General features: G+C 40.3%; 2 protein-coding genes across 3 annotated transcripts; both read right to left on the minus strand.

Annotated features, from left to right (window-relative positions):
* Positions 1-3134: 3134 nt before the first annotated feature.
* LOC145947881 (uncharacterized) lies at positions 3135-15361 on the minus strand. 2 transcript variants are annotated; one of them, XM_083057661.1, is made up of 2 exons: positions 4621-6009; positions 3135-3461 (listed from the first exon to the last, which is right to left on the minus strand). In XM_083057661.1, exons 1-2 carry the CDS (start codon positions 5929-5931, stop codon positions 3156-3158), a joined length of 1617 nt encoding a protein of 538 aa, XP_082913787.1. In that variant the 5' UTR covers positions 5932-6009; the 3' UTR covers positions 3135-3155. The 2 variants fall into 2 exon arrangements, with proteins under 2 accessions (XP_082913787.1, XP_082913785.1); XM_083057659.1 differs by adding an exon at positions 15128-15361 and having other exon boundaries at positions 3140-5931.
* Positions 10251-12554, minus strand: LOC145947882 (uncharacterized). Its single transcript, XM_083057662.1, has one exon. It carries the CDS (start codon positions 12450-12452, stop codon positions 11175-11177), a length of 1278 nt encoding a protein of 425 aa, XP_082913788.1. The 5' UTR covers positions 12453-12554; the 3' UTR covers positions 10251-11174.
* Positions 15362-27751: the final 12390 nt, after the last annotated feature.

A 27751-nucleotide genomic window follows, 5' to 3' on the forward strand; every position in this document is an offset into this window, starting at 1 on the left:
CGGATTGCTCCGCTATCGCGGGAAATCCACAGTGATTTCGAGAGAGAGGGAGAAGATGGAAGAAATCACGGATTGCTCCGCTATCGCGGGAAATCCGGAGTGATTTCAAAAGGTAAGGGGATGATAGAAATCACGGATTGCTCCGCTATCGCGGGAAATCCAGAGTGATTTCGAGAGAAAGAGGAGATGGAAGAAATCACGGATTGCTCCGCTATCGCGGGAAATCCGGAGTGATTTCAAAAGGTAAGGGGATGATAGAAATCACGGATTGCTCCGCTATCGCGGGAAATCCACAGTGATTTCGAGAGAGAGAGAGAGATAAGGATGGGGGAAGAAAGGACAGTTTTTCGAAGTTAGAATTTAACAAGGATAATAAATTAATAAATTAAAAAGGAAAACAATTATAATTTAATTGAAGTCCCAGAATTATTTTAAGTATTATTAGTAAGGGTGGAGATGTAGCGTGCTTGATAACTTACTACTTATGGAGTGCGCAGGTAGATGTTAATTATTCCAGGTGTGAATCTGGCTACGGACTCCTCCGTGAGGATGGTGTTCCACTCGCAGTTGTTCACTCGCGAAAATCGTCGTACTCGGTGAGCACTGGGCACACGATGATTTCACAAATGTCACTGCGAATGCTCACGAGTTCGAGATTCTCTCGAAGGATGGTGATACAACTTTTCGCGATTGATCCGCGAGCGTAGGTTTGAGAAAAGATTGGTATTCTCTGAGAGATGTTACGGGTATATATACCTTCTTGCTCCTCCTTCCCGTTAGTTTGTTAATATTTCCTGACGAATAGGGAATTTTTCAATAACGCCCTTTCAGTCCCGGAGGCGTCTCTTGACTTTAAAAGTTTATCGGGATTGGTCAGGGCTTTTGTTTAGGGCCCTAGGTTTTGACCAATGGAGAATTTGTTGAGGTTTATATTTTTATTATCCTCTCGAGATTTCGATATCGGCGGCGGTGTTTGTTGTTAGTTTTTCCTATATCGCGATATTTGTCGTTTGTTAGTGCCGCTTTTATCGGCGGGTTCTCGCTTTATTGCCCTCGCGTGTGGCTTAGAGCTTATTTGCTGAGAGGCGATGCGTGTGGCATCTTTTTAATCTTTATATTTTTCGCCGCTTTCTCGCGAGAATACCCGCAGGTGTGCTATCTTATTTTGCACACTTTCGTTTTCATTATTTGTTTTCCCCTAATTTTACTAGGGAAGGATTTGCTTTCGGCGCGTTCTCGCCGTCTTTATGTTTTGCCGATATGTGATTTTAACTTATTATTCGCGAGGGTGTCGGCAAGAATCCGCTTTCGGCATCTTTCCGCCTGGTCTCTTTTATTTACCGATTTTGTAATATTTATCGGTCGCTCACGATATCTGCAGCTGTCCGTTTCGCTGGGCACGTTTTCGTTTTATTATATACGTGCCGCTTAGATTATTATTATCTTTTTTCTTCCTTTCTTATTTACCTAACAACAAACTTCGCCTTGGTCGTGGGAAAGAAAAGAATCGTGAAGTCCGCCGGACGTAACACCCCCCGCCTTAGACAAATGTTGGGGGTGTAAAAACACAACATTTGCAAAAAGAATCTGTGAGGAATAATTCGATTCTTTTCTTGCCACGACTTGCCGATTTGGTAGAAAGACTCACATTTAATTCTGTTTTTATTAAATGTGTTTCTTTGAGTTCCTAATTACTATTTAAATATTTTGTAGAAAAGGAGGAAAGAAAAGGCGACCACCATAACCCCTTCCTTTGTTCTTTCGTCCTTTCCTCGCTTTTTATACAATTTACTTATAGCTTATTTTTAATTGTACTTATTTATTTAAATTTAGTACCGCTAATACATGTAACGCTGGTGTGGAGCCCTTTTTCTATCGTATGAAAATTCTAATGAAAATAGAGGGATATATATATATATAAAATATATATATGTTATATATAAAGAAAAGAAAAGAATTTAGGCACGTTTTTATCTGCCTGATTTTCGTCAGTAGTAAATGTCAGTTCTCTGGTGTCAAGTAGCAGGTCCCTTCCTTTTATTGCTCTTCTACCCCTCTGGGGATCACAGCTTGACCCCAGCCTTCGGCCAAGTATGTCTGGTCGACGTATAGATATTCTTCTATGCAGTCCCTGCAGTTTATTGCCGGTTTGATTGTTACTATTACTTTATTGCATTTAGTGCAATTTGTTTGGTCGCCAGCTGATATTTCGTGGACCAAATTATGCGGTGGTATTGTTGCATATTCTTGGTTTTCCTCGGCTGATATTTTACCATAGCATTCTTGACAAATTTTGCTGCAGTCAGTCGTATCTTGATAGATTTCACCCTCCATTAATGTAACACACCGGAGTTCTGTTAGATTTCGGTATGTTTCGGGGTGGTCTCCTGGTTTAACACCGTCGATTGGGCCTTGGCGTACTTCTTCCGGCATCTCGGGTGTCCATTGAAGATGGTGATATACTGGCATTGTTATACTGCAACCGATGATCAGGCAGTATGTTTTGACGATAATGATGTAATTAAGATAGAAAATGGTTCCACTTGTTTACAAAGTATTATTATTATGAGGTTAAGTATAAGGTATAAATTTGCGCATGTAATTAAAGAAGAAACACATATATTCATGATAAGTATACAAAAAAACTGAAATCTAAGAACGCAAATGTTGAAATATTACCAATAACGATTCAATATATATATATGGTCTAATAGTAATTAATACAAAAAAAAAATAATATGATATGATAATGTGTAGCATCAATAATGACGCTATAATTATAATATGCAAAAGAAGTACATAATATAAAGAGGAAAGGTAGTGATATAGTGACTAATGATAATAGTAATTAATATTTGGGATATATGGGAGTACTTAAACGCTTGCGTAATTCTAACTAATACATAATTCAAAATTCAAACGAAGTAGTAGTAAGGTAAAGAAAATTTAGGGTCTATAGGAATACTTATTGTTAAACACTAGAGTAATTCTGAATTAATACACAATTCAGATTTCAAATGAATAGTGGAGTAATAAAAATTTAGAATATATAGAATTATTTAAATGCTACAATAACTCTAAGTTAATACATAATTCTGGTTATATATATATATATTTTTTTTTTTTTTTTTTTTTTTTTTTTTTTTTTTTTTTTTTTAGACTGAGGGTTCCACGTCGGCGGTGATTTTTGTGCAAAGTTCGGCGTGGCCAATCCGAATTAGCGCGTCCCTAAAGTTATATGCTCTATCGAACATTTTGGTGGTCTCCATATGGAGTTTCACCAGGGCCGCACCCTTTCTTAGAGGATGGACTATATTTATCCATCCATCTTGTCCCTCTAAAAGGAGTCGACACAGGTCTCGTGTCATTATTGGCCACGTTTGCCTACCATTAGGGGCTGCGGTGTGGGCTAATCCACATATTATGGCTTGCCAGGATACCCCCTTAAAACGGTCTTCTAGGTGATACACTTCGCTCATACGGCGCCACACTGTTCTTCCCCAGTCGCCGAGCATTATTTTGACCATCCAAGTGTTTTTATTTATGCTTTGTATAAACCCTCGCTTCCATCCTTTCTTGTCTTTAACCACGACCTCTAAGTCCTCCTTCATATGGTGAGGGTATACGAGCAATGAATTGGCTCTCCTATCCATCCGGAATTGGATTTCTTCTTCCATTTCCAGGAGTTCCCTTGCGCTATTTTTTAGTTGTACCCAAAACAGCAAGGGTGATTCCGCTCTTACCACGGTCACCTTCAGGCGACCGCGAGTCAAGAATTCAGTGTCGATGTAAGAGGTTTCCATTTCTGTATATAAAAAAAAATTTTACTGTTTTTGGTGCATGGGGAGATCCAAAAAGGGGGTTTATTGTGTTGGCGGTATGCCTTGCTTGATATGTGAAGAAAACCGGGGGGGGGTTATTGTAATTGGCGGTATGCCTTGCTCGTTAAAATTTCGCTTCTTTAAGCTCCAAGGTATATGTAGTATCTTCCCGTGGGGGAAGGAGGGGGTAGGTAGCTGTTGGAGTTGTGTTGTTTTCTGTGTGGATGGTTTCAGGTGTCTCGTTATTTTGGGTATAGGGAACCGGCACGCTGGCTTTCGATTTTTTCGATTGCCTTGTTTTCAAATGTATTAGTAGATGTGTTAGGGAGTCCCATAGGGCTCCTAGCAGGTACAAGGACCACCCGTACACTGTGTGTAAGGCGTAGCCGTGTACTATTGTGTCTAGCGTCAGTTTTATGACTCTGATGCTCAGGTATATTCCGATTAGTCCAGCGCTGAGATTCCCGAAAAATAGAAATTTATTCCAGAATTTGTTCCATGTAGATATTGCTATTTTTTCTATGGTGTTTGTATCAAGTAAATTGGAGATTGATCCCCCTTCCAGGGATATGGTTTTTCCCATCACCCCTCTCGCTAGGGAGTTGAGGACGGCAGGTCGTTCGGCTGGAAACATTATATGATCTCGTAGGTCCTTTAAATCTGTTTCCGTGTATATACCGCTGGTGGCGAGCGATCCTGGGCTGATGTATTTCCATACAGGCTTAGTCAATGGTTTTATAGTGACCGGCGGTATGGTATCCACTGGTCTTGGCATAAATTTGTACCAAGAATCTCCTAGCTGATACATGGCGGGTGCTAATGTGTTACAAGTGGTTTGCGTTCCTTGTTGCAATAATATGTGCGTTTGTGGAGTTAAATAATACGTTTGATTTTCCCGAAGCACGGGTAGTTGGTTGTAGCATCGGTTTGTTTGAGCGAGCTTGACTTCGACGGGTACGCATTTTACGATGTGAATAACCTCTCCAGCTAGTAGAGCCATATAGCCGGGCCCTTTCATTAGATGATATGCAAAAATATCTGGAGATTGTGTGGCTATGGCCAAAGCGTTTTGTAGCATTCGTTGCTCTAAATTACATTGTTGTAATAAAATGTCATGGTAAAGTTGATTAATTTGCGTGCGAATATGTTTTTCCACGTAAACAAACTTAGAATTCATGTACGTGAAGATATCGAGATTTGAAACGCGCGATTGTTTTTTGAAAACGACGGTTCCTCGTACAGTTTCGAAAATCATTAATTTAGGATGTTCGGTACGTATTATCGAATATCCGCAGACATCTTGTTTGCCTTTACTGGTTAGGGCGAATATTGTGTCTTGTGTGGTGAGAGAATATACTGTTTGGCCTTGCTCGTCGTCAATTATTTTGTAGGCGTACCCCTCGAATAATATTCCATAGTTATTAAATTTACAGGGACCTGCAGGTACGGTATTCCAATACGTGTCTCCTCCTTCGATGTCTATGCAATGTGTAGAGCCGAGTTGGCAAGTAATGCCGGATCTGAGTTGTACTTTATTAGTGTTGATGCGTACGTCGGCAGTGTAATCCTGTAATGTGATTTTTACAGTTCCGACTACAATGACATCCGACCATGTTCCGTAAGGATCTGAGTATGCTCCTCCGTGGCATTCGCCGTAGTTGTCTACTTGACCAGCTAACGTAATCGGTCTGGTTATTGTGCTATTGGATTTAAGTCCTGAGATAAGAGTGCTTCCTACTTGATAACTTCCGTAACTATGCATTCGCCTGCAAGCCTCGCGAGTTATTTCTTCTATATATGAATATTTTCCGTTATGTACATCCATTGTGTGAGAAAACATTCCGCATTTCTTGACTAATCGGTCGATTTCAACTTTGCACTGTATTACGTGCACTGCTTCGAATTCATTAATTTGTAACAGCTGCACGTAAACTTGATCCGGTTTAATTTCTTTACGAGGGATATCGCATTCCTCGATGTTTAACAGTGATAGCGTGGTTAGGTTTGCGGAGGAAGATCCACAGTCATATCCTATTAGCCCATGTGTTGGATGCAGGTATACTGCTAGTATTATTAATATTGCGATTATTCGTCTGAATTTGCGATCCATCTGAAATATTAATTATTTTTGTAGGTGTGTGTATCTTTTTCCTCTTATAACCTTTATGTATTTCTACTTTATTTTTATTAATATTATATTTTGTATTTTTAATATATATATATATATATATATATATATATATATAAAAAAAAAAAAAAACATTTATTTTTGTGGAAAATTAATCCTTTTTGTTGATTATTTAGTGGTTTTAATGTAGGAAATTCGCAATCGATTAGGATGCACGATTCGGCTATTTTTCTTTATTCTAATTTTTACATTATTTTTATTTAATATTTCCAGTACTTCATGAGGTCCTGTATAGTGATCCCCGAATTTTCCGGGTTTTGGCCCCTTTAAGAGAAATACATGGTCTCCTGGTTTAAAGGTTTGGGGGTTAATCTTTCTATCGTAATATTTCTTCGATCTGTGTTTTGCTTCGATAACGTTTTCACGAGCATTTCCTTGAATTGTATGAAGTTGTGTAACGAGGTTTACTAGATAATCGTTGTAATTCGCTAATTGGTCGCTTGGAGGTAAAAGCTCGTTCGAAGGAATTCTGGCTATTTTTCCGAAGACTAATTCGTACGGTGTATGTCTGGTTGCTTCGTGTACATTAGTATTATAATTGAACATTGCAAGGCTTATCCATCTATCCCACTGTTTTTGTTCGTTTGCGTATTGTTTTAAATATTCTCCTAATGCGTGATGCGATCTTTCCAAAGATCCGTTAGATTGTGGGTGGAAGGCAGTAGTACGAAATTTACGAATTTTAAATAATTTTGCGATTTTCCTCATTAAATCACTGATAAAATTTCTTCCTTGATCCGTTAATATTGCCTTTGGCGCTCCGAATATGCAGATGAAACGATCTACGAAAGCTTCTGCGATAGTTTCGGAGGTTTGGTTTTGTAATGGTATACCCATACAGTATTTGGTCAGCTGATCTTGTAAGGTCAAAATGTATTCGCTGTTTCTTTCTGTCTTGGGTAAAGGTCCGACAATATCCATGGCTACCTTGTCGAAAGAAGAGCCTGGTGTGTCTGTGATTATCATAGGCTGTTTTGTTTTGACGCGTACTAATTTTCTCAGTTGGCACTGCAAACATTGTTGTATGTATCTTTGAACGTCTAGTTTTAAGTTTTCCCAATAGTAATTGTGTTTTATTCTATTGTATGTCTTAGTGACGCCGCGATGTCCTCCGGTCGGCGAACAGTGCATCTCACCAATTATAACGGATCGTAGATCTTTCGGTGGATATTTAATTTGTCCGTTGCAAATGATTATTTTGGTAGTGGAATTAATGAATCTTAATTGCAGTTGCGATTTGATATTATTCCATGGAACGTTGTTGATAATTTCTGTTTTTGCAATGCTGAGTGTTCCTAAATTTAAATTTTCAGTCAAATTTCGTAAGTCGTGTATGACCGCGATAATTTGGTTGAGAGTCGCTGTGGGGCCTTCTCGTTCCGTCTCACTGATGGGTAAGACTATGTGGTAGTAGGTTTTGTATTTTATTGCTTTCGCTTTACCTAACTCCAGGGGTCCTATATTCGGGAGTTCGTTTCTTTCGAAGAGTTTTTCAGATCCTGAGTCTAAAGGTTTTCCGTAAATGTCGACAAAATACGCGACATTGTCTTTTCGCAGAAATAATAGTTCGCGAGAATCTATAACGTTGCTTTTAATTATTTTATTCTCAATGATAGTAGGTTTCATTTTTGTTTTTCTTGATTTTAAATTTTTATTGATAATTTCTTCTTCGTCGTCATCGCTTTCTTCCCTTTCTTTTCCATCTGTTTCTTTGTTATCCTGATCTTTGTCTGGCGGATCGTTTCTTTCTTCTATCTTTTCAGTATTGTTTTTGTTGTTATTATGATTTTCATTATTTTTCTTAATATTTCGTTTTGTCGCCTGACTTCTTGTTTGCATTCTGTTTTGTTTTGGAGGATCATGTATTAGCGCTTTTTCGATAGTTTGTGACGCTGGAGGTTCGTTTAGTTCTTCGGGGGTAAAAGGTATAGGATCGGCATTATTATCAGGGGGTTCTTCTTCGAGTATCGGTCCTTCAATTTCTTCGGTATCTGACAGATATAGTTGAAAATCGTCGTCTTCTTCTTCTTCGTCATCGGTTTCTTCCAGCATTCTGGAAATTATTTCTGCATCTTCTGGATTATTTGGATTTAATGTTTTTCGTTCTTTTATTATTTTGCAATCAATTTCTTCAAGATCTACTGGGTTTCTTGATAATGCGTCCGCATTTACGTTAGTTTTTCCTGCCTTATAAACAACGTCGTAATCGTATTCCGCTAATTTTAATCTCCAGCGAAGTATTCTCATATTTGCGTCTTGCGCGTTTTTAAACCACATTAAAGGTTTATGATCTGTAACTAGGGTGAATTTTCTTCCATATAAGTATGGTCTGAAGTGTTTAACGCAATATATTATGGCTAGTGCTTCCTTTTCGTAAGTGTCGTATTTCGTTTCGTCGTCCGTGAGTGTTCTGGAAGCGTATGCGATAGGTCTGTCCTTGTTTATTTCTCCTTGTGAGAGTATTCCTCCTACGGCTAAACCCGACGCATCCGTAGTTAAAATAAATGGTCGAGAGAAATCAGGGTATTGTAGTACTGGCTCTTCACATAATTTTTGTTTCAATATCTCGAAGGATTCTTCTTGAATTGATGTCCATTCGAAACGAGTGTCATTTTTTAATAGATTTGTTAATGGTTTTGCTAGTTTAGAGAAATTTGGAATAAAGCGCCGGTAATATCCGGCAAGTCCCAAAAATTGCTTAATATTTCTTGGGGTTTTTGGTCGGGGAAATTTATGTACTGCCTCTAATTTTTTCGGATCTGGTTTTACTCCATCTCTGCCAATTACGTGTCCCAAATAAATTACTTCGGTTTTTAAAAATTCACATTTATCAGGTTGTAGTTTTAAATTAGCTTCGCGAAGTCGTTCTATTAATGCGTTATATTTTCGTTCATGTTCTTCTAAGGAAGTAGCATAAATAACAATGTCGTCCATATAAACAAATAATTCTTCGCCCTGTAATCCTGTTAATACTAAATCCATTAGGCGCTGAAATGTTGCAGGAGCGTTTTTTAATCCAAAAGGCATTCGATCGAATTCGTAGTGACCGAAGGGAGTAGTGAATGCAGTTTTGTGACTGTCAGCAGGATCCATTTTTATCTGATGAAACCCAGATGCTAAGTCGCATACAGAGAAATATTGCGCGCCCCCTAATTGATCTAATATATCTATGATGTTAGGTAATGGATATGCGTCCCCGATGGTCTTGTCGTTTAAAGCCCGAAAGTCGAGGACCATTCTCCAGCGCTTGTTTCCTTTGGAGTCCTCTTTCTTCGGCACGATCCATATGGGCGTATTGTATGGCGATTGTGAGGGTTTTACGATGCCTCCTTCTAACAGTTCCTCTACCTGCTTGTTTATTTCTTCCTTATGTAGTTGCGGGAATCTGTATTGACGAGTGTTAATTGGTCGATCATCTGTGGTTGGTATTTGATGTTGGAGTACATGAGTTGCAGTTAAATTTTCTCCGGGAATATGAAATTGGTTTTGACTGTTTGTTATTAATTTCTTTACACTTTCTTGTTCCTTTTCATTTAGATGTTCCAATCGTAATAATTCGGTAATTTGTATAAAGCGGTCTTTCTCCTTTTTCTCGGAAACCACCAGACAATTATGCAAATCGTTGCTTGCATCGTTAATTTGTTGTTGTTTTCTTTTATGTTTAGATTTTCGTTTTCGCATAAATTTATCTATAATTTCTTGCGATTTATTTAATAAAGACGTCGAAACTTTCGAAGACGGTTTGGTTCTGTTTTTCATGCGTTTAGAGTTTTTAATGTTTAATTTTTCAATATTTAAATATTTTTGTGCCTTTTCAAGAAGGTCTTTTATAGTGACATGAGATGACTTTAATTTGTCATTGTGGTCTTCTGTGAATAATCCAACTTTCGGAAATTTGATATCTAGAATTGATAAGGAATTTTTCTCTCTTAAATTAGAACAAGATTGTGTCAAATCGCGTAGTGAGGTTTGGTAACTTCCCTCCTCGCAATTGACGGAGCTAGAATTTTCTGTCGAGGTTTGGAAATTTCCCTCCGAAATTCTAGAAATATCCCCTCCAGGAGAGGTTTGGTAACTTCCCTCTCCAAGGGATTTTGAATCATTTAAATTTTTGAGAGAGATTTGATAATTTTTCCCTTTACTAGAATTATTCAATTTTTCAAGAGAGGTTTGGTAACTTCCCTCTCCGTTAATTGTTGGATTATATGAAATTTCAGGAGAGGTTTGGTAGCTTCCCTCTCCAAGGATTTTCGAATTATTAAAATTTTCAGGAGAGGTTTGGTAACTTCCCTCTCCAAGGATTTTTGAATTATTAAAATTTTCAGGAGAATTTTTATTCCCCTTGTCAACATTAATTTTGTTTGTCCTTCGAGTTATTTCCGTAAATTTTTCTTCATCCTCGAAAATTTCTTCTTCGTCTTCGATATCAATATAAGTTTCGTTGGTGTTCATTGGTTCTTCGTTTATAGATGAAACTTCATCGTAATTGTTGACCGTCGGACAGTCGGATTTATGGTCGTCAAATAATTGATCCAACGGCTTTAAACGCAAAGTGGGTACGCGGACTTCCACTTCTTCGTCTAAAGTACTTATAACATTGAGATATGCTTTTCCGGAGATGTTCTCTACAATAGTGTCTCCTAAGTAAATTCCATGTTCTATTTTTAATTTTGGTATATATCCCACCTTTATTTCGGGGTTTTCTATCCTTACATAAAATAATGATTCGGATCTCGGAGACACTATTATAGATTCCGGTGAGAAAAACGGTATGTTAACTTCGGATACGGTCAGATATCCTTGAGCGTAATCTATTTTCGATGATGTTTGTTTAAAGAAATCATTTCCCAATATTCCGGATTGTGGAATCGGAAAGTCGCGAGATACTAAATGGAAAGATATCGGAATTCCAAGGAGATTTAAAGCGACTTCTCCGAGCGTATATACGGGATGATTATTTATACCATTTAATTTTAATATATTTGTATAGTTAATTTTTAGAGTTTTAGGTATAAAATTTTCCTTGATTATATTTGGTCCGGATCCCGTGTCTAATAGAAAGGTTATTTGCGATGGTATTTCGTTAATTTGGACCTGAACAGTAGGCACGCGACTATGTTTATCGAGGTTTACTGTTACGGGTCGTATGTCGATGGTTTGACGGCCTACTTGACTTCTTGAGATGTCGACGGGTGTGAAGTCTGTCCGGTCCCCCGTTGTGCACCCGACCCCGAGGGACCTGTGTAGTTTCCCTGATTATTTTCTTTTCGACGATTATTACTTGCGTTGCGTAACTGACAATTTTCAAGGAGATGGCCTTGTTCTTTACAATATCTGCAGAATGTATCGTTCTTCGTTGTCAGTTGTTGATTTATTTTAACACGACAATCCTTAGCGGAGTGTCCGAATTTATCGCAAAGTTGGCATGAAACTTTCGGTCTACTTTCCAAACTTCTTTCCTCGTTCTGTTTTTTCCAACAATTACTAGCCGAATGGCCAGGCCTTTCACACCATTGACAAGTAACCGTCGATTTATTAATTTGTTGTTGGGAAGTAGTTTGTCGGCATGATTTGGCGTCGTGGCCGGTTTTTGAACATAATTGACATATAGTAATTTTTTCTTGAATTACGTTTACTGACTGACGAGCGCGAGGATCGCGTTGGCGACATTTATCCGCACTGTGGCCGCGTTTTTTGCATATTTGGCAAATTAAAATCTCCGTTCCGTTATTCGTTTGAAAATCGTGCCCTTGTAAGGAAAATTGAACGAGCTTCCTACAACTACTTGCGGCATGTCCCTCTTTGAAACAGATCTGACAGATTTCCCGCACTTGATTAGTGTACGGTGATTGGCCTGTTTTAACGCCTTGGCCTTGGCGCAAACCTGTCATCTCTCGAAGCTCTCTTTCTATCCTTAGGGCGTCGGCGACAGTTTCTTGTACGTCTAAATCTCTAGTGATTCTTTGCTCTATTTCAGGCTTTAGCCCTCTAATAAAACACTTACACATGTCTTTTTCTACCGTTGTTTTTATATTTTGATTGGGTAAAATGTGACCGGAACTTCGATATGCTTCCAATATTTGTTTTCCAAGTAATTTAACTCTATTTGCGTAAGTGACGACATCCTCTTCATTCCTTTGATAAATACATCCTAGTTCTCCTTGTAACTGATATACATTTTTAGTGGGTCCATAAATTTTCTTTAAATAAGTAGTTAATTGCAATACAGTATCAAAATCTTCGTCCCGAATTGTTCGACGCGCTTCTCCCACTATTCTAGTTCTTATAATTTTAGTAAATTGAGCCTCTGCTTCCTTAGGAAGCATAGCTTTCGCTTCCTCGCAACCCTCGATAAAATAATTTAGCGGAATGTTACTACCGTCAAAAAAGGGGACGGCGTCTACCGCGTATTTTAAGGTAGCAAAGGGGTTAGGTTGCGCCATGTTAAAAGAAAGTAAATTTTCGGGATCGCTTTCGATATCAAATTTTTCGATTTGATCTTTTATTGTTTCAGTAGTTATATCGGCGGAATCGTCGGAATCTGGCTCGGGCGATTCGGCTACTAAAGTATTTTCAGTTAAATCGAATTCTGAGGAAGGATCTTTTAACGAAAAATTTATTTGGCGAGATGTCGAAGTTGAAGGTACTAAAGGTGTGGATGTGTGAATTAATTCGGAATCAGATGGTTTAGATTTAGATTTGCGTGTTCTATGTGGTGTTGTTAATGCAGTTTTATATAGTTCTTCTATTTGATCTTTATCAGTTTGACCTCTTGTTCCTTTACTCATTACCGCTACCAGGAATCGCACATTTCTATCCCGGACGAGCCCCCAAATTTTATTTATGTTACGTCCAGACTCAAGGAAGGAAGAGTCGAAAGGAAGGACGTAACTAAATTTATCTTTTCGAACGACGGCAGACTATCCGTCTGTTCGACCCGAACGAACGTCTGGGCCCAAATAGGTCAACGACCGCAAGGGTCGCTCTTACTCTATTTAAAGGGCCGTTCGCTCGGTGGTCCCTTTTTGGCAAGAGAATTTAATCTCTTTTACGCAGGATGGGACCTTGTGCGATCCTGGTTTACGGGAATAAGTGGGAACGGGTTATTAATAAATGAAAATCATTTATTTTGAAATTTATAAATTTATTCCTAATATAAAGACGAAAGAATTTATATACATAATAATATTATTGACGGACTTAGTTGCTAATGAAGAGTGAATGTATGTGTATGTGTCGCGGGTGATACATTAGTACGGAGGTCTTCAATCGGGGCAGAAAGGGGTAAGAGTTATTGTTTAAATTTTAGGGTCCCGATTGGTGGTTACAATAATTTAAATGGTAATAGGTATATAAAATTAGTGTCCATGTGTGTGCGTGTAAGAGAGACTTCTAGGTTATATGAGTTCGGTAATTATGGCGGTGGAGGGGGGATAGGTTCGTAGGAGAAGGTGTGCAGGGACGGCTAAAGGATATCTTCGCCCGGGAACATACCAGGGGATGATGTTATTCCTATCGGTGGTCTCTAGAAATTCGCGTAAGGCCTCGTGGTCTACGGGGCCTGGACCAATCGTGAAAGCTTCCTCAGGGACTTCTCGTATCCCTGGGAGCTGGTTTATCAGCCAAGCTCTGAATTGCTCGTATGAGAGCTTGGCAGGCGATTCTGATTCTTCGGAATCGTCGTCGCTGATATCTACTACCTCAAACCCTTCCGGATGTTCCCTATTTACCGAGGACGTTGGGGATGAGGGAGGAGAATCTTCAAGGGTGATTGTTGAGGGAGCCGGAGACGGAGATCTAGGTGGCTCAGGGCGTTCGGGAGAAGCAGGGGGAAGAAAGGGAGAAGGGCTCCGCGGAGAATCGGCGTCCTCAGAGGAAACAGAGGAGTGAGGGGAAGGGGCCCGCTGAGGTATAGCGGGTTCGGGAGAAAGAGGAGAAGGAGTTCGCGGGGAATCGAAAAATTCTGCAGAAGCAGAGGTAGCGGGAGACGGCGTCAGCGGGGTTTCTATATGTTCGGGTGAGGAAATAGGAGAGACCGTAGGGTGATATGTATTAGTTGTCTCTGTATGGATCGGTGTGTTAATTTTTTCTAGGGAGCCGAAGGTTTCGCCCGCAGCCAGACTCCGTGCCAACGCTTTCTTTAACCGCCTATTACGCCGGTTTCGCGCCAATTTAACAGCGGTTCGCGAGGGTCGTCTCCTTGGATTTTCCACTACGAGAGCGAATAATAAAGTAACCGGGCAAGAAGAGTTTTTACTGAAAAATAACTCTGGGAGTTCTTGTAAGAGAAAAAAAAAATATATATATATATATATTTATTTTTATATAATTTTGATATTTTAATTATTTAATAATTTAGTTAGTTATTGTATTACTTATTTGTTCATTCAAGAGAGAGAGAGAGAGAGAGAGAGAGAGATAGAGAGTGAGAGAGAGTAAATCACGGATTGCTCCGCTATCGCGGGAAATCCGGAGTGATTTCAAAAGGTAAGGGGATGATAGAAATCACGGATTGCTCCGCTATCGCGGGAAATCCAGAGTGATTTCGAGAGAAAGAGGAGATGGAAGAAATCACGGATTGCTCCGCTATCGCGGGAAATCCGGAGTGATTTCAAAAGGTAAGGGGATGATAGAAATCACGGATTGCTCCGCTATCGCGGGAAATCCACAGTGATTTCGAGAGAGAGGGAGAAGATGGAAGAAATCACGGATTGCTCCGCTATCGCGGGAAATCCGGAGTGATTTCAAAAGGTAAGGGGATGATAGAAATCACGGATTGCTCCGCTATCGCGGGAAATCCAGAGTGATTTCGAGAGAAAGAGGAGATGGAAGAAATCACGGATTGCTCCGCTATCGCGGGAAATCCGGAGTGATTTCAAAAGGTAAGGGGATGATAGAAATCACGGATTGCTCCGCTATCGCGGGAAATCCACAGTGATTTCGAGAGAGAGAGAGAGATAAGGATGGGGGAAGAAAGGACAGTTTTTCGAAGTTAGAATTTAACAAGGATAATAAATTAATAAATTAAAAAGGAAAACAATTATAATTTAATTGAAGTCCCAGAATTATTTTAAGTATTATTAGTAAGGGTGGAGATGTAGCGTGCTTGATAACTTACTACTTATGGAGTGCGCAGGTAGATGTTAATTATTCCAGGTGTGAATCTGGCTACGGACTCCTCCGTGAGGATGGTGTTCCACTCGCAGTTGTTCACTCGCGAAAATCGTCGTACTCGGTGAGCACTGGGCACACGATGATTTCACAAATGTCACTGCGAATGCTCACGAGTTCGAGATTCTCTCGAAGGATGGTGATACAACTTTTCGCGATTGATCCGCGAGCGTAGGTTTGAGAAAAGATTGGTATTCTCTGAGAGATGTTACGGGTATATATACCTTCTTGCTCCTCCTTCCCGTTAGTTTGTTAATATTTCCTGACGAATAGGGAATTTTTCAATAACGCCCTTTCAGTCCCGGAGGCGTCTCTTGACTTTAAAAGTTTATCGGGATTGGTCAGGGCTTTTGTTTAGGGCCCTAGGTTTTGACCAATGGAGAATTTGTTGAGGTTTATATTTTTATTATCCTCTCGAGATTTCGATATCGGCGGCGGTGTTTGTTGTTAGTTTTTCCTATATCGCGATATTTGTCGTTTGTTAGTGCCGCTTTTATCGGCGGGTTCTCGCTTTATTGCCCTCGCGTGTGGCTTAGAGCTTATTTGCTGAGAGGCGATGCGTGTGGCATCTTTTTAATCTTTATATTTTTCGCCGCTTTCTCGCGAGAATACCCGCAGGTGTGCTATCTTATTTTGCACACTTTCGTTTTCATTATTTGTTTTCCCCTAATTTTACTAGGGAAGGATTTGCTTTCGGCGCGTTCTCGCCGTCTTTATGTTTTGCCGATATGTGATTTTAACTTATTATTCGCGAGGGTGTCGGCAAGAATCCGCTTTCGGCATCTTTCCGCCTGGTCTCTTTTATTTACCGATTTTGTAATATTTATCGGTCGCTCACGATATCTGCAGCTGTCCGTTTCGCTGGGCACGTTTTCGTTTTATTATATACGTGCCGCTTAGATTATTATTATCTTTTTTCTTCCTTTCTTATTTACCTAACAACAAACTTCGCCTTGGTCGTGGGAAAGAAAAGAATCGTGAAGTCCGCCGGACGTAACATGTGCAAAATTTTTATTTAAAGTTTGATTAATTTTACTAAAAGTATAGTAAAATTTACTAAAAGTATGGTAAAATTAATCAAACATATTTTTAAAATTCTTTTCATACCATATTGTCCCACGATTACCATGATTTTCAGGGTATTTAAACTCTAAGAGAAAATTCTTAATTATTATCTAAATAAAAATCTAAAATATTAATAGATATTTTTTAATAATAAAAAACAGATAAAAAATTTGCAAAACATGTTAAAATACAAAAGAACAATAATACACATTTATATGATAGCCAAGATTCGGCCTCGATAAATTATCTAAAATCTAGAATAAAAAAATATTTTTATCTTTATACTTTCAGTTTATGAAAATTATATTCAGTTTATGGTTTTTCTCTTTCTCTAAATATTTTTTTTTCAAGGTATTAAAAAAAAATTTTTTTCGAAGAAATTCAATTTTCAAGTTCAAATATGTCAAGTTTTACAGAAAATAAATTTTTTTTTAATCTCTGGGTGAATCAAAATTGACAAGTGTAAAGATTTAAAAATGCATTTTTATATTTTTTCCGATTCTAGACTCCTATAAAATTCTAATTGGGCAAAGAGAAGTCATTCCATAGATCTCTTTCATCCGTAATATAATACTAGTCAAATTTCTACACATAGCCACATAATGTATTTTACGCGCGGATTGATTTACTCGATTTTACAGCTGATTCTTTGGTCCTTCGCACTTTCGCGCGCGAGTTGCGTTCTCCCATATATAGCGGCTGATTTATTCTCGCGGTCTCGATATATCGGAAATCTCCGCACATTAATTCTACCTGCGAGTCGTGATCCGCTCTCGCGATCGATGCCTGATTTATTGAATCGACGTCAGTAGATATACTATGAGAGTTCTAACTCAGGTCCTCTGAGGGGGGTGCGGAGCGCGGGGGGTTCTCCGGGGCGAGGGGTATGACGTCACGCGGGGCGGGGGTATCTCGGTGGTGCGGGGGCTGACGTCACGCGGGTGGAGGGGGATGCTTCGACAAAGGAGGAGGAGTTTTCTGAGTGCAATATTTGTAGGTGGTATCTTTACGACTTTTTTATGAGGATTCTTAGACATTTTCCCCAAAAAGGTATAGAACAAGCGCCGATGATTGACAATTTTGTACCCTCGTTAATTTTATTATGGAAGCGCCGATGTCCGGCTGCTCGAACTTGTCAACGGAGCGTTCTAGAGTCCATTAAAACTATGTTTTTCATTTTATGGACATTTTATCATTAGGAAAGGAATGAAGATTTTAGGGCCGACGCTGCGACGAACATGTCAAACGTTATTTATAGGGGTGCAAATGTAAAAGCGTTGACGTTCGGCAGCTTTGTATCCTCGCGGAAAATCTCCGATAAAAACGAGAGCGAAACATTTTTTCTTAATATTTTTTAAGGAAGAATGCAACGTATCGGCGCCAACGTTCGGCAGTTTTGTACCCTCGCAGAAAATCGGTCGTAAACGAGAGCGAAACATCTTCCTTAATATTTTTAAGGAAGAATTGCGATAATTTTGAGAGGAATGGGGGTTGAAACTTATGGAGAGAGTCTGTCTCCGCGTCAAAAAGTCTTTAGCATTCGTATAGTACAGATCAGAGTAAAAGAAATGGATGAAGATATTATTATGATTGAGGATAGTGATAATGACAGAAATTATAGATGTGGAAGATAGCGATGTTGATGTAGATATTATAGATATTGCAGAAGATAGTGATAGAGAAGAAAATGACATAGTGAGTGAATCAACAGATTCCGATTATAGTAGCGAGCACGGCGGGGACTTGGATATAATTGAACAATTATTGGGGGTGCCTGTAATCAGCAACATAAATGTTGTAATGAGGGTGTGCGCTATATATTCATATTATATATCTGAAGATTATATTAAATTATGCACTGCTTGTGTAGTACGAAATGTGGAACTATTTGTAAACATTTGTGCCATACGCGTGCATTGTACCACTTCTTATGAAGTGATTATAGAAGAGTGGTGCAGCGATTGTCACGCTCCGCTGCATCTGATATTCACGCGGAACATGTGTCCACTTTGTAATCATTGTAAGTATCCGTTTTATATTTATAATAAATTAAAAAATTTGAAAAAAACAAAAGTAAAATTCACTGTTTCTATTTTCAGTATAAAACGCAGCCTCCACTCTACTACCTCACCAGTCATCGCTGCAGTCACTGTAACCACCTTCATCGCCCGACTACCTCACAGCTGCCGTTGCCGCTAGCATTTTTTTTTCATTTTATATTTTATATTAATTTTTATTCATATATTTTCATTTTTATTTTATATTTTCTTTTATCCATTCAATTTCATACTTAAATCTTTGATATTGAGAGCCGATAAAATTATTCTTAATTTTCTTTTATATTAATTTATATTTACATTTTATCGTATTCTTTTATAATCTTTTATATTATATCTATTTTTAAATTTTACATTGCTTTTATATTTTTAATCACACACACACACACACATTTTATGAATAAAAATTATTATTAATAGAAAAAAAATTCTCTCTTGCGAACACCTCACACTCTCCTTCGCTATCTATGTCTCTCGCGTGCGCCTCTCGCTATCTGTCTCTCGCGTTCGCCTCTCTCTCTCTCTCCTCGCTGCGCCTCACGCTCTCCTAAGCGCTACCTCTCTCGCAGGCCCTAACTTCGCGCTATCTCTCTTTCATATACCTCGCCGCAACATCTCTCTCCTTCACGTTCGCCTCACACCCTCTCTTTCTCTCGCGTTCACCTCGCGCTCTCTCTTTCTCTCCTAAGCGCTATCTCTCTCGCAGTCCCTAGCCTCTCGGTCCCTAGCCTCGCGATCCCTAGCCTCTCGGTCCCTAGCCTCGCGATTCCTAGCCTCTCGGTCCCTAGCCTCGCGATCCCTAGCCTCTCAGTCTCTAGCGTCACGTTCCCCCTTCCCCGCATGACATCATCCCCCGCAAGGACCTTACAACGAGCTACGTATGAGAGCTGGGACTGTTTACGGGTGGGAGAAAGATGAAGAATGGAAATGCATGTAAAGAAATTACATCATAATTTAGACTTAAAAACTCTTTATTCTTCTTTTAAATTTTTTTTCTTACATATTATGGACTAAAAACTAAAGCTGCTAGCTCGCAATCGATGAGCTGATGCTTGTTGAAGGCATCGCTCGCGCGTATTACATTTGATACTTCTTTAGGATTCGTTACATTGGACGCGATATTTGAAAATTGCGTAAACTTGATATCGACTGTATTGGTAATTTTAACCAATCGGTCAAAAGTTACATCAATGCATGGATCGAGATCGAACATACGGTGTAACGTCGATTCTCGATCATCATCATGTATACATTTGAAGATTCAAGACTTATTAACTTGGCGTCGTTAATCGTACGAACTCGCACTGTTAACGGTCCAACGCTTATAAAACTGTAGGCGACATGGATAATTCGATATGGATAAATATGACTCTATAATTATAGACAAAGTAAAGTACATTGGTACACCTGGATTATACGAGCTAGTCTTCAAGAGGATTCCCGATGATGTTATTTACACGGAAGACGATATGCAAAAATACAAGAGCATATTATTGGCGACGAGCGCATAAACGCAAATATGATGCGCAAGGTCAATTACGGAGCAACAGGGGATACAAATACAAACAAATAATCGCACCGTTGATGTCAATTGAAAAGAAAAAATCTGGAAAGAGTGTATTCATGCCTCAAGCGATGACGCTAACCGACAATAAAATTGATTACGTGCACTGGGACGACCCCAACGAGCTAGTGGATCGGGTACGATTGCTCGATGCTTCGCGCCGAGCTGGCCACAACGCTCACGACAATGAGATCCTGTCGATCATCGAGGAACTTCGCGAAGCAGGCATTATTATAAATTAAACGGGGTCTCGGCAAAACTAATCAGTCGATCGACGTCATTCGCATCGAAAAATGCCTATCAACAAATTTGGATTATTCGAACGGAGAAATAATGCAACTGGCACAAGCGATCATTGGGATAGATTGGTGAGAAGTTATGTGCGCGGAAACGCTCTGTGTCGTTTCGCTACAGACTATGATGCAAGATCGCGCAAGATTCGTCGTGTAGCGCAACCTGAAGCTGATGCTGTCAACAAACTGTATGTGGAATCCTGCGTTAAAAGATTGATGAATCAACAGACAGAATCAGATGAGAAGCTGACTTCGTTCGAGAAGGACGTGCGAGCAGTACAGACTGCGATAAACGAACTTCAACGTATAGCTAATGCTAACTCAAAAACGACTATCAACTTGAATGAGCAGCAGTGAACGGGTTAGGAGTGGCTATCGAACCGTTATCAAACATCTACGAAGGGTTATCGAACGATTATCGAACGGCTACGAAGGATTATCGAACTGCTATCTAACTACAATGAGTGATAATGGTAGTGAACGGCCTAGCAACAGCTGCGTACGAACAACTCAAGCAGGGCTGCGAACGAGGCTACGAACAAGTCATTAAAGGCTACATACAAGGTTACTATCAACTCAGGAACGGCTGTGAACGGGTCAGGAACGGTTGCGAACGGGTCAGGAACGGCTACGAACGGGTTAGAAACGACTGTGAACAAGGCTACGAACGAATCAAGAACGATTTTTGAATGGGTCAAGAACGGAAGTAAACAACGCAAGAACGGCTATGAACGGCTCAAGAACGGGTCAAGAACGACTACGAACGGCTCAAGAACGGCTACGAACGGCTCAAGAACGACTACGAACGGCTCAGGAACGGGTCAGTAACGGAAATGAGCGATAAAACAAGCAACAGTAAACGACGATCGGGAAAAACCGACGAAGCGATGAAACAACATAGTTTGGAGAGACGGCAGTTGATGAACGAAGCGGCACGCGCCGGCGAGAAAAAATTTTCCCCGAAGACGTGTCATAGTGCGAAGATATGATGATCTGTGGCAAGCCGACATCGTCGAGATGCGTCCGTACTCTCGTTTCAACAAAGGTTATCACTACATACTCACCATCATCGATGTGTTGAGCAAGTACGCGTGGGCCGTACCACTCAAGAGTAAAGGTGGAAGCGAGACGGCTGACGCTATCGCCGAAATAATTCGAGATAGCAAGAGATGCCCGAAAAACATGCAAACTGATATGGGGAAGGAATTTTACAACGCTGACGTGCAACGGCTTATACGGAAACATAACATCAATCATTATTCTACATATTCGGTAATGAAGGCATCGGTCGTCGAGCGATTCAATCGTACGCTGAAGAACGACATGTGGAAGATGTTTACGCTGAATGGAGCTTACAAGTGGATCGACGCGTTGCCGCGACTCGTATCGGATTATAACGCGCGCAAGCACCGAACAATCGGCATGCGACGCGCCGACGTGACCCCCGCGATCGCTGATAAACTTTTAAAAACGGTATATAGTAACATAAAGATTGCCGCTCCGGCGAAATTCAAAGTAGGTGACTCGGTACGCGTTAGCAAGTACAAGAAACTTTTTGAGAAGGGTTACACATCAAATTGGACAACCAAAGTATTTAAAATTGTTAAAGTGCAGCGTACTAATCCCATAACCTATCTACTCGAGGACTATCGCAAAACATCTGTCGCTGGAGCGTTTTACGAGCACGAGTTGCATCGCGCGAATTACCCGGACTTGTATCTTGTGGAGAAAATATTGCGCAGGAGGGGTGACGAGGTTTACGTGAAATGACTGGGATTTGACAATTCACACAATTCTTGGATACATAAGGACAATGTGATTTAATTCATATAGACTATTTATTTTAAGAAAAATATAATGTGTACAACGTATAAAATATATAATAAAATATACATGAAATATATGAAATACAAAATCTTTATTAATACATCCTTTCTTTTAATCGTTACAATATATTACACATATGTTACATAACAATATATCATACACACACACACACACACATTATACTACATTATATTTTATAAGGGTATCTGGTAATGTCCACATGGTAATGTGTCGGTCGAATCAGGTATAATATACCGCTTATCATCGTACGGACTTAGAGCAATTTTTGTCTCGCGGATGGTATACACTTCATGCAATTTCGATCTAATACATGACTGCTGACGTGTCATTTCAATCTCTTCATCGCGTATAATCGTCGAATGTTATACTACGCGCTACGACATTACTTTTGACACCTTTTGCTTTTTTAGTGTCTCTTTTGCCGTCCACCCTCACCGCGTACATTTGTGCTCTAAGCCCGACGAATTCGGACATTATCGCACCGTTATTCTCGTCTTTCATCAAGCCTGGCACCTTTTTGTTTGCATGCGCTATACTGTACGCGTTGTCAATTGGATAATCGCTCGAATCTAGCGATATCGCGTTTCATGTTCTCGTACACATCGTAGCACTCGATGTGATATATTAAACTGTCGGTGTCGGTGTACATTATCCGACATCTTTCACGATAGAGCGGTGACATGTACTCATAGTGAAATTCGTCAGACACACTTTTGATATATCGAGTATACACATACCAACATAGATTGGTTTGTTAAATTTTACTTCTAGTTTACGTAATTCAACGGCGATTAAATTTTCCGAAAAGACGCTCCTGCTATGGAAATTTGGTTTCGCGATCATCGCTTCCGTATCGTATCGTCCGTCCCACTTTGTTAATAATTTTACATCTACATGATTTCGAACGTTTTCCATAGTTTTGCCGAATACCACGTTGTTCATCAATTTGTACAAATTTTTTTCAAAATCATTTTTCGCTTGTGTTCTAAATTTTGTATTGAGTTTGATGTAATCGCGGAGCCATGATTGAGTAAATTGTAATACGCGATGTATCTTTACGATACGAAGACCGTGACGTGTACACTGCTGCAGGTTGCGATAATGTATGACGTAACGCTTCTTGTCATATAGCGTCGCGAGGAGCTTATCTTCCCGCTTGCCGCGCGTCGGACAGAACGGTAGATCAATGTGTGTGTTGTGTTTATTTTGTGGGTACTCTAGATCAACCTCGAGAATATAACCTGTGAGCGAATCCGGAGCGATCGCGTTAACGTCAAAGTTTGAAATGTCTTTGACCCATCGAAAATCGGCATAAGGCAATGGTTGACACATTGCCCATCCATACAAATTATTTACATCGAAGTACATAAGGTACGACGATGGTTTCGATGAATCATATGACTGCATGTACTTGTTATTAGCATGCGCGTATCTGTTGGAATATTGACTTAGACCACCGCATATACCCCGTTCAATAAACATAACCATGTCGATATCGGTAAGCAATTCAAATGTAATATTTGTATGTTTTAGCATCGCGTCCCATGTATACCCGGGAAGAGTATAATACGCAGGATCGAGTCCGTAACTCGCGATGCAAGTGTCGCGAAAATTTTCAAAAATATCTGCTAATAACAAGACATCAGTTTTTCAGTACAAATCGCTATATTCGCTAAGAGTTCGAAGGGAGAATCGATTCCAGACGTTCTCAGCGTGCGCGTAATCGCTCTCGGATACAGTGTCACCGGTTAAAGAACTGTAAAACGATTCGCGCGGCGGTAAACGCGTGTCCTGCAGCTTGTCCACGCAGTCAATGTACTCGTACGGAAAGACACCTTTTCGCGTCAATAATTCGAAATTGTGAGCGGATAATGCGGAAAAATTAAAACGTAAAATTTTTAACTTATTCTTATCGAGAAAAGATGCTAATTTGTCAAGACTAGCACTGATTGTGAGAAATTTGTATGAATCGATGAATCGTAATTTTATGCAAGCTTTCCGATCTTTGTCGTCGTCGTCGGTACTATTGACAGTCTTTGTAAATGAAATGTATTTTTCTTTTGTTATTGGAAGCACATCTACACATCCTTCGTATGCAATAGCTATTTCTTTTATGATAAAATGTGCATCATAACCGGATAGATTGTGGAAAACTACAGGAATGACATAAGAGTCTTTGTAATTTAGATTACAGTTTGAGTGTGCGGGACCCCTGTATCGCCCGGTCAAATGTCAATGATCGCGTACTCGATTATCGTCCGGCGCAAACGGTTTTTCACAAATGTGACATTGCGTGGCGCTATGAAATTTTTCACACTCGTCTGATGTTAAATTTATCATGGGGACATTATTAGACAAAATACCCTTTATGCGATGCGCTAATTCCTCGAGTTTGTTGGCGAACCACGCGACACAATCGGCACCGCGATAAGATCTGTATGCGGATAATGTTTCATCGTACGAGCATTGCACATAGTATCCAACGCTAAATACCTCGTGATGTTGATAGTATGACACGTGTTCCGATGTCTTCCTCAACACACACTCCAAGTCGGCGTACACTACAAACGGAAGCCGCTCCTTTCTGTTGTAGTTGTCGAAGCCGAGCCACTTATCTTTATCGCTTGGTAACCGGATAGCGCAGTCATTCATTTCTCCACAGTCCACAATGTGAGCCTCCAACTTTTCGCTCAAGTTAAAGAAGTGCAAGCATCTGTGAAAAAAAATTACAATTTTATTTACAATTTCATTTACAATTTTATTTACAATTTTATTTACAATTATATAATTTGCAATAAATATACATACCGATCGCAGATATATTTTTGACCATTGTGTTTGCTCAGTTGCGAACTTACGAGGCGAGACAGATTTTTATACACGAAATTATATACACGAAATGTCCAACGTTGTCGTCCTCCTTCTCCACGTACAGCAAATTCACATGTTTTTCTTTTTTCTGATCGGCGAGTCGTATCGGAAGAATTGATAATTCCTTCTTCCTTTTATTTGATTCAACGTTATCGGAAACTCAATGTTTTGTAAATTTAACACCGTCGTATAGTGCGGATATAAAGATGTTCTCTCAGTATATTTTTCAGCGGGGTACAGAGCGGCCACCACTGACCACGCGAAACACGCATTGTCCATTGATAGCACCTTAATTACCGCTCTCTTCGTCATAATTTCTCGCGGTAATTTAATATGGCATCCCGCGCGCATAGGATTGCACTTGTTGACGTTGACCGTAAGATCGAGGATTCGTGACAATGCCCATCCGCTATCACGTTCCTGAAACTCTTCGAGAGACGTCAATGTGGTTTCGATGACGTGCCGCTCATACCACTCGCGTAAATCGGACGTACGAAAAAGTTCATAATTTCTCGTGTTAATACTTTTGTTAGCGCGCTTATCACCTGTCAGAAACTCACCGTTGAACACAGTATTTACTTTGACACAGTTGTGTATTTTTATAACGTCTTGCACTTGCTCGAGTACTACACTACTAGCATCTTCCAAAAATTGTCGCGGTTCGATATAGTCTGCGTTAAGCACCGGTCAGTATACGATTTTCAAACGCGGTATCGATCTCTCGCCAAACGAGTCTTCCTACGTTATTGTCACCACTGTAATTACCACCACTGGATATAAACTGTCTCTGCAATCGAGTTTTTGCAGAGACCTCCCTCGAGTCGCGCGATTCTAGCAACCAAAGATTGTCTATATCCAATGGAGAGTCGAGGACGCTTGACATGGCTGTTTTCTTCGAGCAGTTTGATAAATTCCTCGCTGCGCAGCGCCCATTCAAAATACTCGCCCAAGGTGGAGATTTGATGGGACCGAACAGGTCGCGTTCAGTCTGCTCAATGTTTTCCATTTTTCCACACTTTTTAATATCACGTTCTATAGAGCACTTGCACCAGCTATTCTTTTTTCGACCGACGTATCTGTGCGCTTGCAAATTACGTACTATGATTTGAAGTGATAGCAGTCCTTATTATATTTCGTCTAATCATTTCTTCCCCTCTTCATGATTAACGGATTGTTTAATTACATATCAGAAAGGTAATCTCCCTTCATCGCGTTATCGCTTTTGACACAGAGCGGCCGGACATCGGCGCTCATTTTTGTTTATAAAAATTCAAGCGGCCGGACATCGGCGCTCCCTAAACAATGAGAAAGAATTCCGCTTAGGGGAGGGAAAAGGTTCAGCAAAGGCTGCCGAATATCGGCGCGTAATGCAACACGGTCTTTTACCGCGAAAAAAACACGTCCCGACGTGTTCATTGCGATAAGCGCGACCTCCCAAGATCCCCTCAGATGGAGGAGAGGAGGGGGAGGTACCGCGAGGGCGGCCGAATGCCGGCAAAATTATCGCAAAAGAATTCTTCCTAAACAATGAGGAAGAAACGTCACATATGGGCAGGGGAGGGGGAGGGTGGAAGTACCGCCAAAGCGCGTCGCCTTATGGGGGAGGGGTGAGGGAGGTATCGCGAGGGTGGCCGAATGTCGGCGCTCACTTTGCGGTGTTTTGTTTATAATAAAACATGTTAGATAATTCAAAGTAATACAATACGCTGTTTTGTTTATGAAAAACAATACGCGATAAGCGTCTCCCGCACAGCGATAAGCGCCCCCGCCCCGCGTGACGTCATCCCCCTCGCCTACAAGATCCCCCCCGCCCCGCGTGACGTCATACCCCCTCGCCGCGGAGAACCCCCGCACCCCGCGCCACCCTCGGAGCCCCATGGGTTAGAACTCTCATAGTATCCCTACTGATATGTAGTGAAGTAGTACGCTGTGACGTAGTATATCGTGACGTAATGCAACAAACTTCGCGCGGTTCGCGCGCGACACAATCATCTGAAAACGATAAATTATGTATTAATTAAATATCTCACATCCAAAATATAGTTTTCCCAAAGCACAAAAGCTTGAATGCGATGCAATTCGTACAAATAAATTACGCCAAATGATACATACCTCTTTATAAACAGAATGTTCAATGAGATCGAACGATTCGGAGAAAAAGCGGCATAGCCCGGCGGTTGCAGACTGTCGTAAATTGATTAACCGCGATCGCACGAGATAATTCATACTTCCTGCTAATTGCCCGTGGCACGATTCAATACTCTCGACATTTGTTTGTACGCGGAATTCATTCTTAACGGGAAAAACGCGTGAAAAATGCGGAGCCGATTGAGCGCGATACCATGACAAGCGCGAGGACGCGAAGGATGAAGAACGTGACGTAGTAACTACGTAAGTCGACACTCAGCACGCCGCGCGCCAAATTCAAAAACCATAATAGGCTGTAACTTTGACTTACTTGAACCATCGTCTAAATTATTACTGTGTATTTAAATTTATATTATATACTATTCAATATTTCGATTTCGTAATCACTGCGATTGTAATTTCAAGTGTGTCATTTATACGTGTGTTGAAAGATTGCCGAAATCTAACGCGCTGCCCCGATTATTATTCCTCGCGCCTGTTTGGTTCTCGCGCTCTCGGGCCCTTCCCCCGCGTCTAGGTGGACCGAGTAGCTTGGAGAGCAGGGGGATGGGGAGCCGGGGAAGCGACGACCGAGAACCCCGACTTTTGCGACTTTAGTCTGTTTTTCACCTCGGAACGATAACACTTGCGACGGCCGACTGATACTCAGTTTCGAGTGCGAAATATATCGAATCGCCGAGAACGTGCCGAATAACCCCGCGCTAGCTCGGTTATATCCATCGTTT

The sequence above is a fragment of the Prenolepis imparis genome, unplaced genomic scaffold (assembly GCF_030444845.1).
Source record: "Prenolepis imparis isolate NDT839.2.m4 unplaced genomic scaffold, iyPreImpa1.0 SCAF_175, whole genome shotgun sequence".
NCBI classification, from domain to species: Eukaryota; Metazoa; Arthropoda; class Insecta; order Hymenoptera; family Formicidae; genus Prenolepis; species Prenolepis imparis.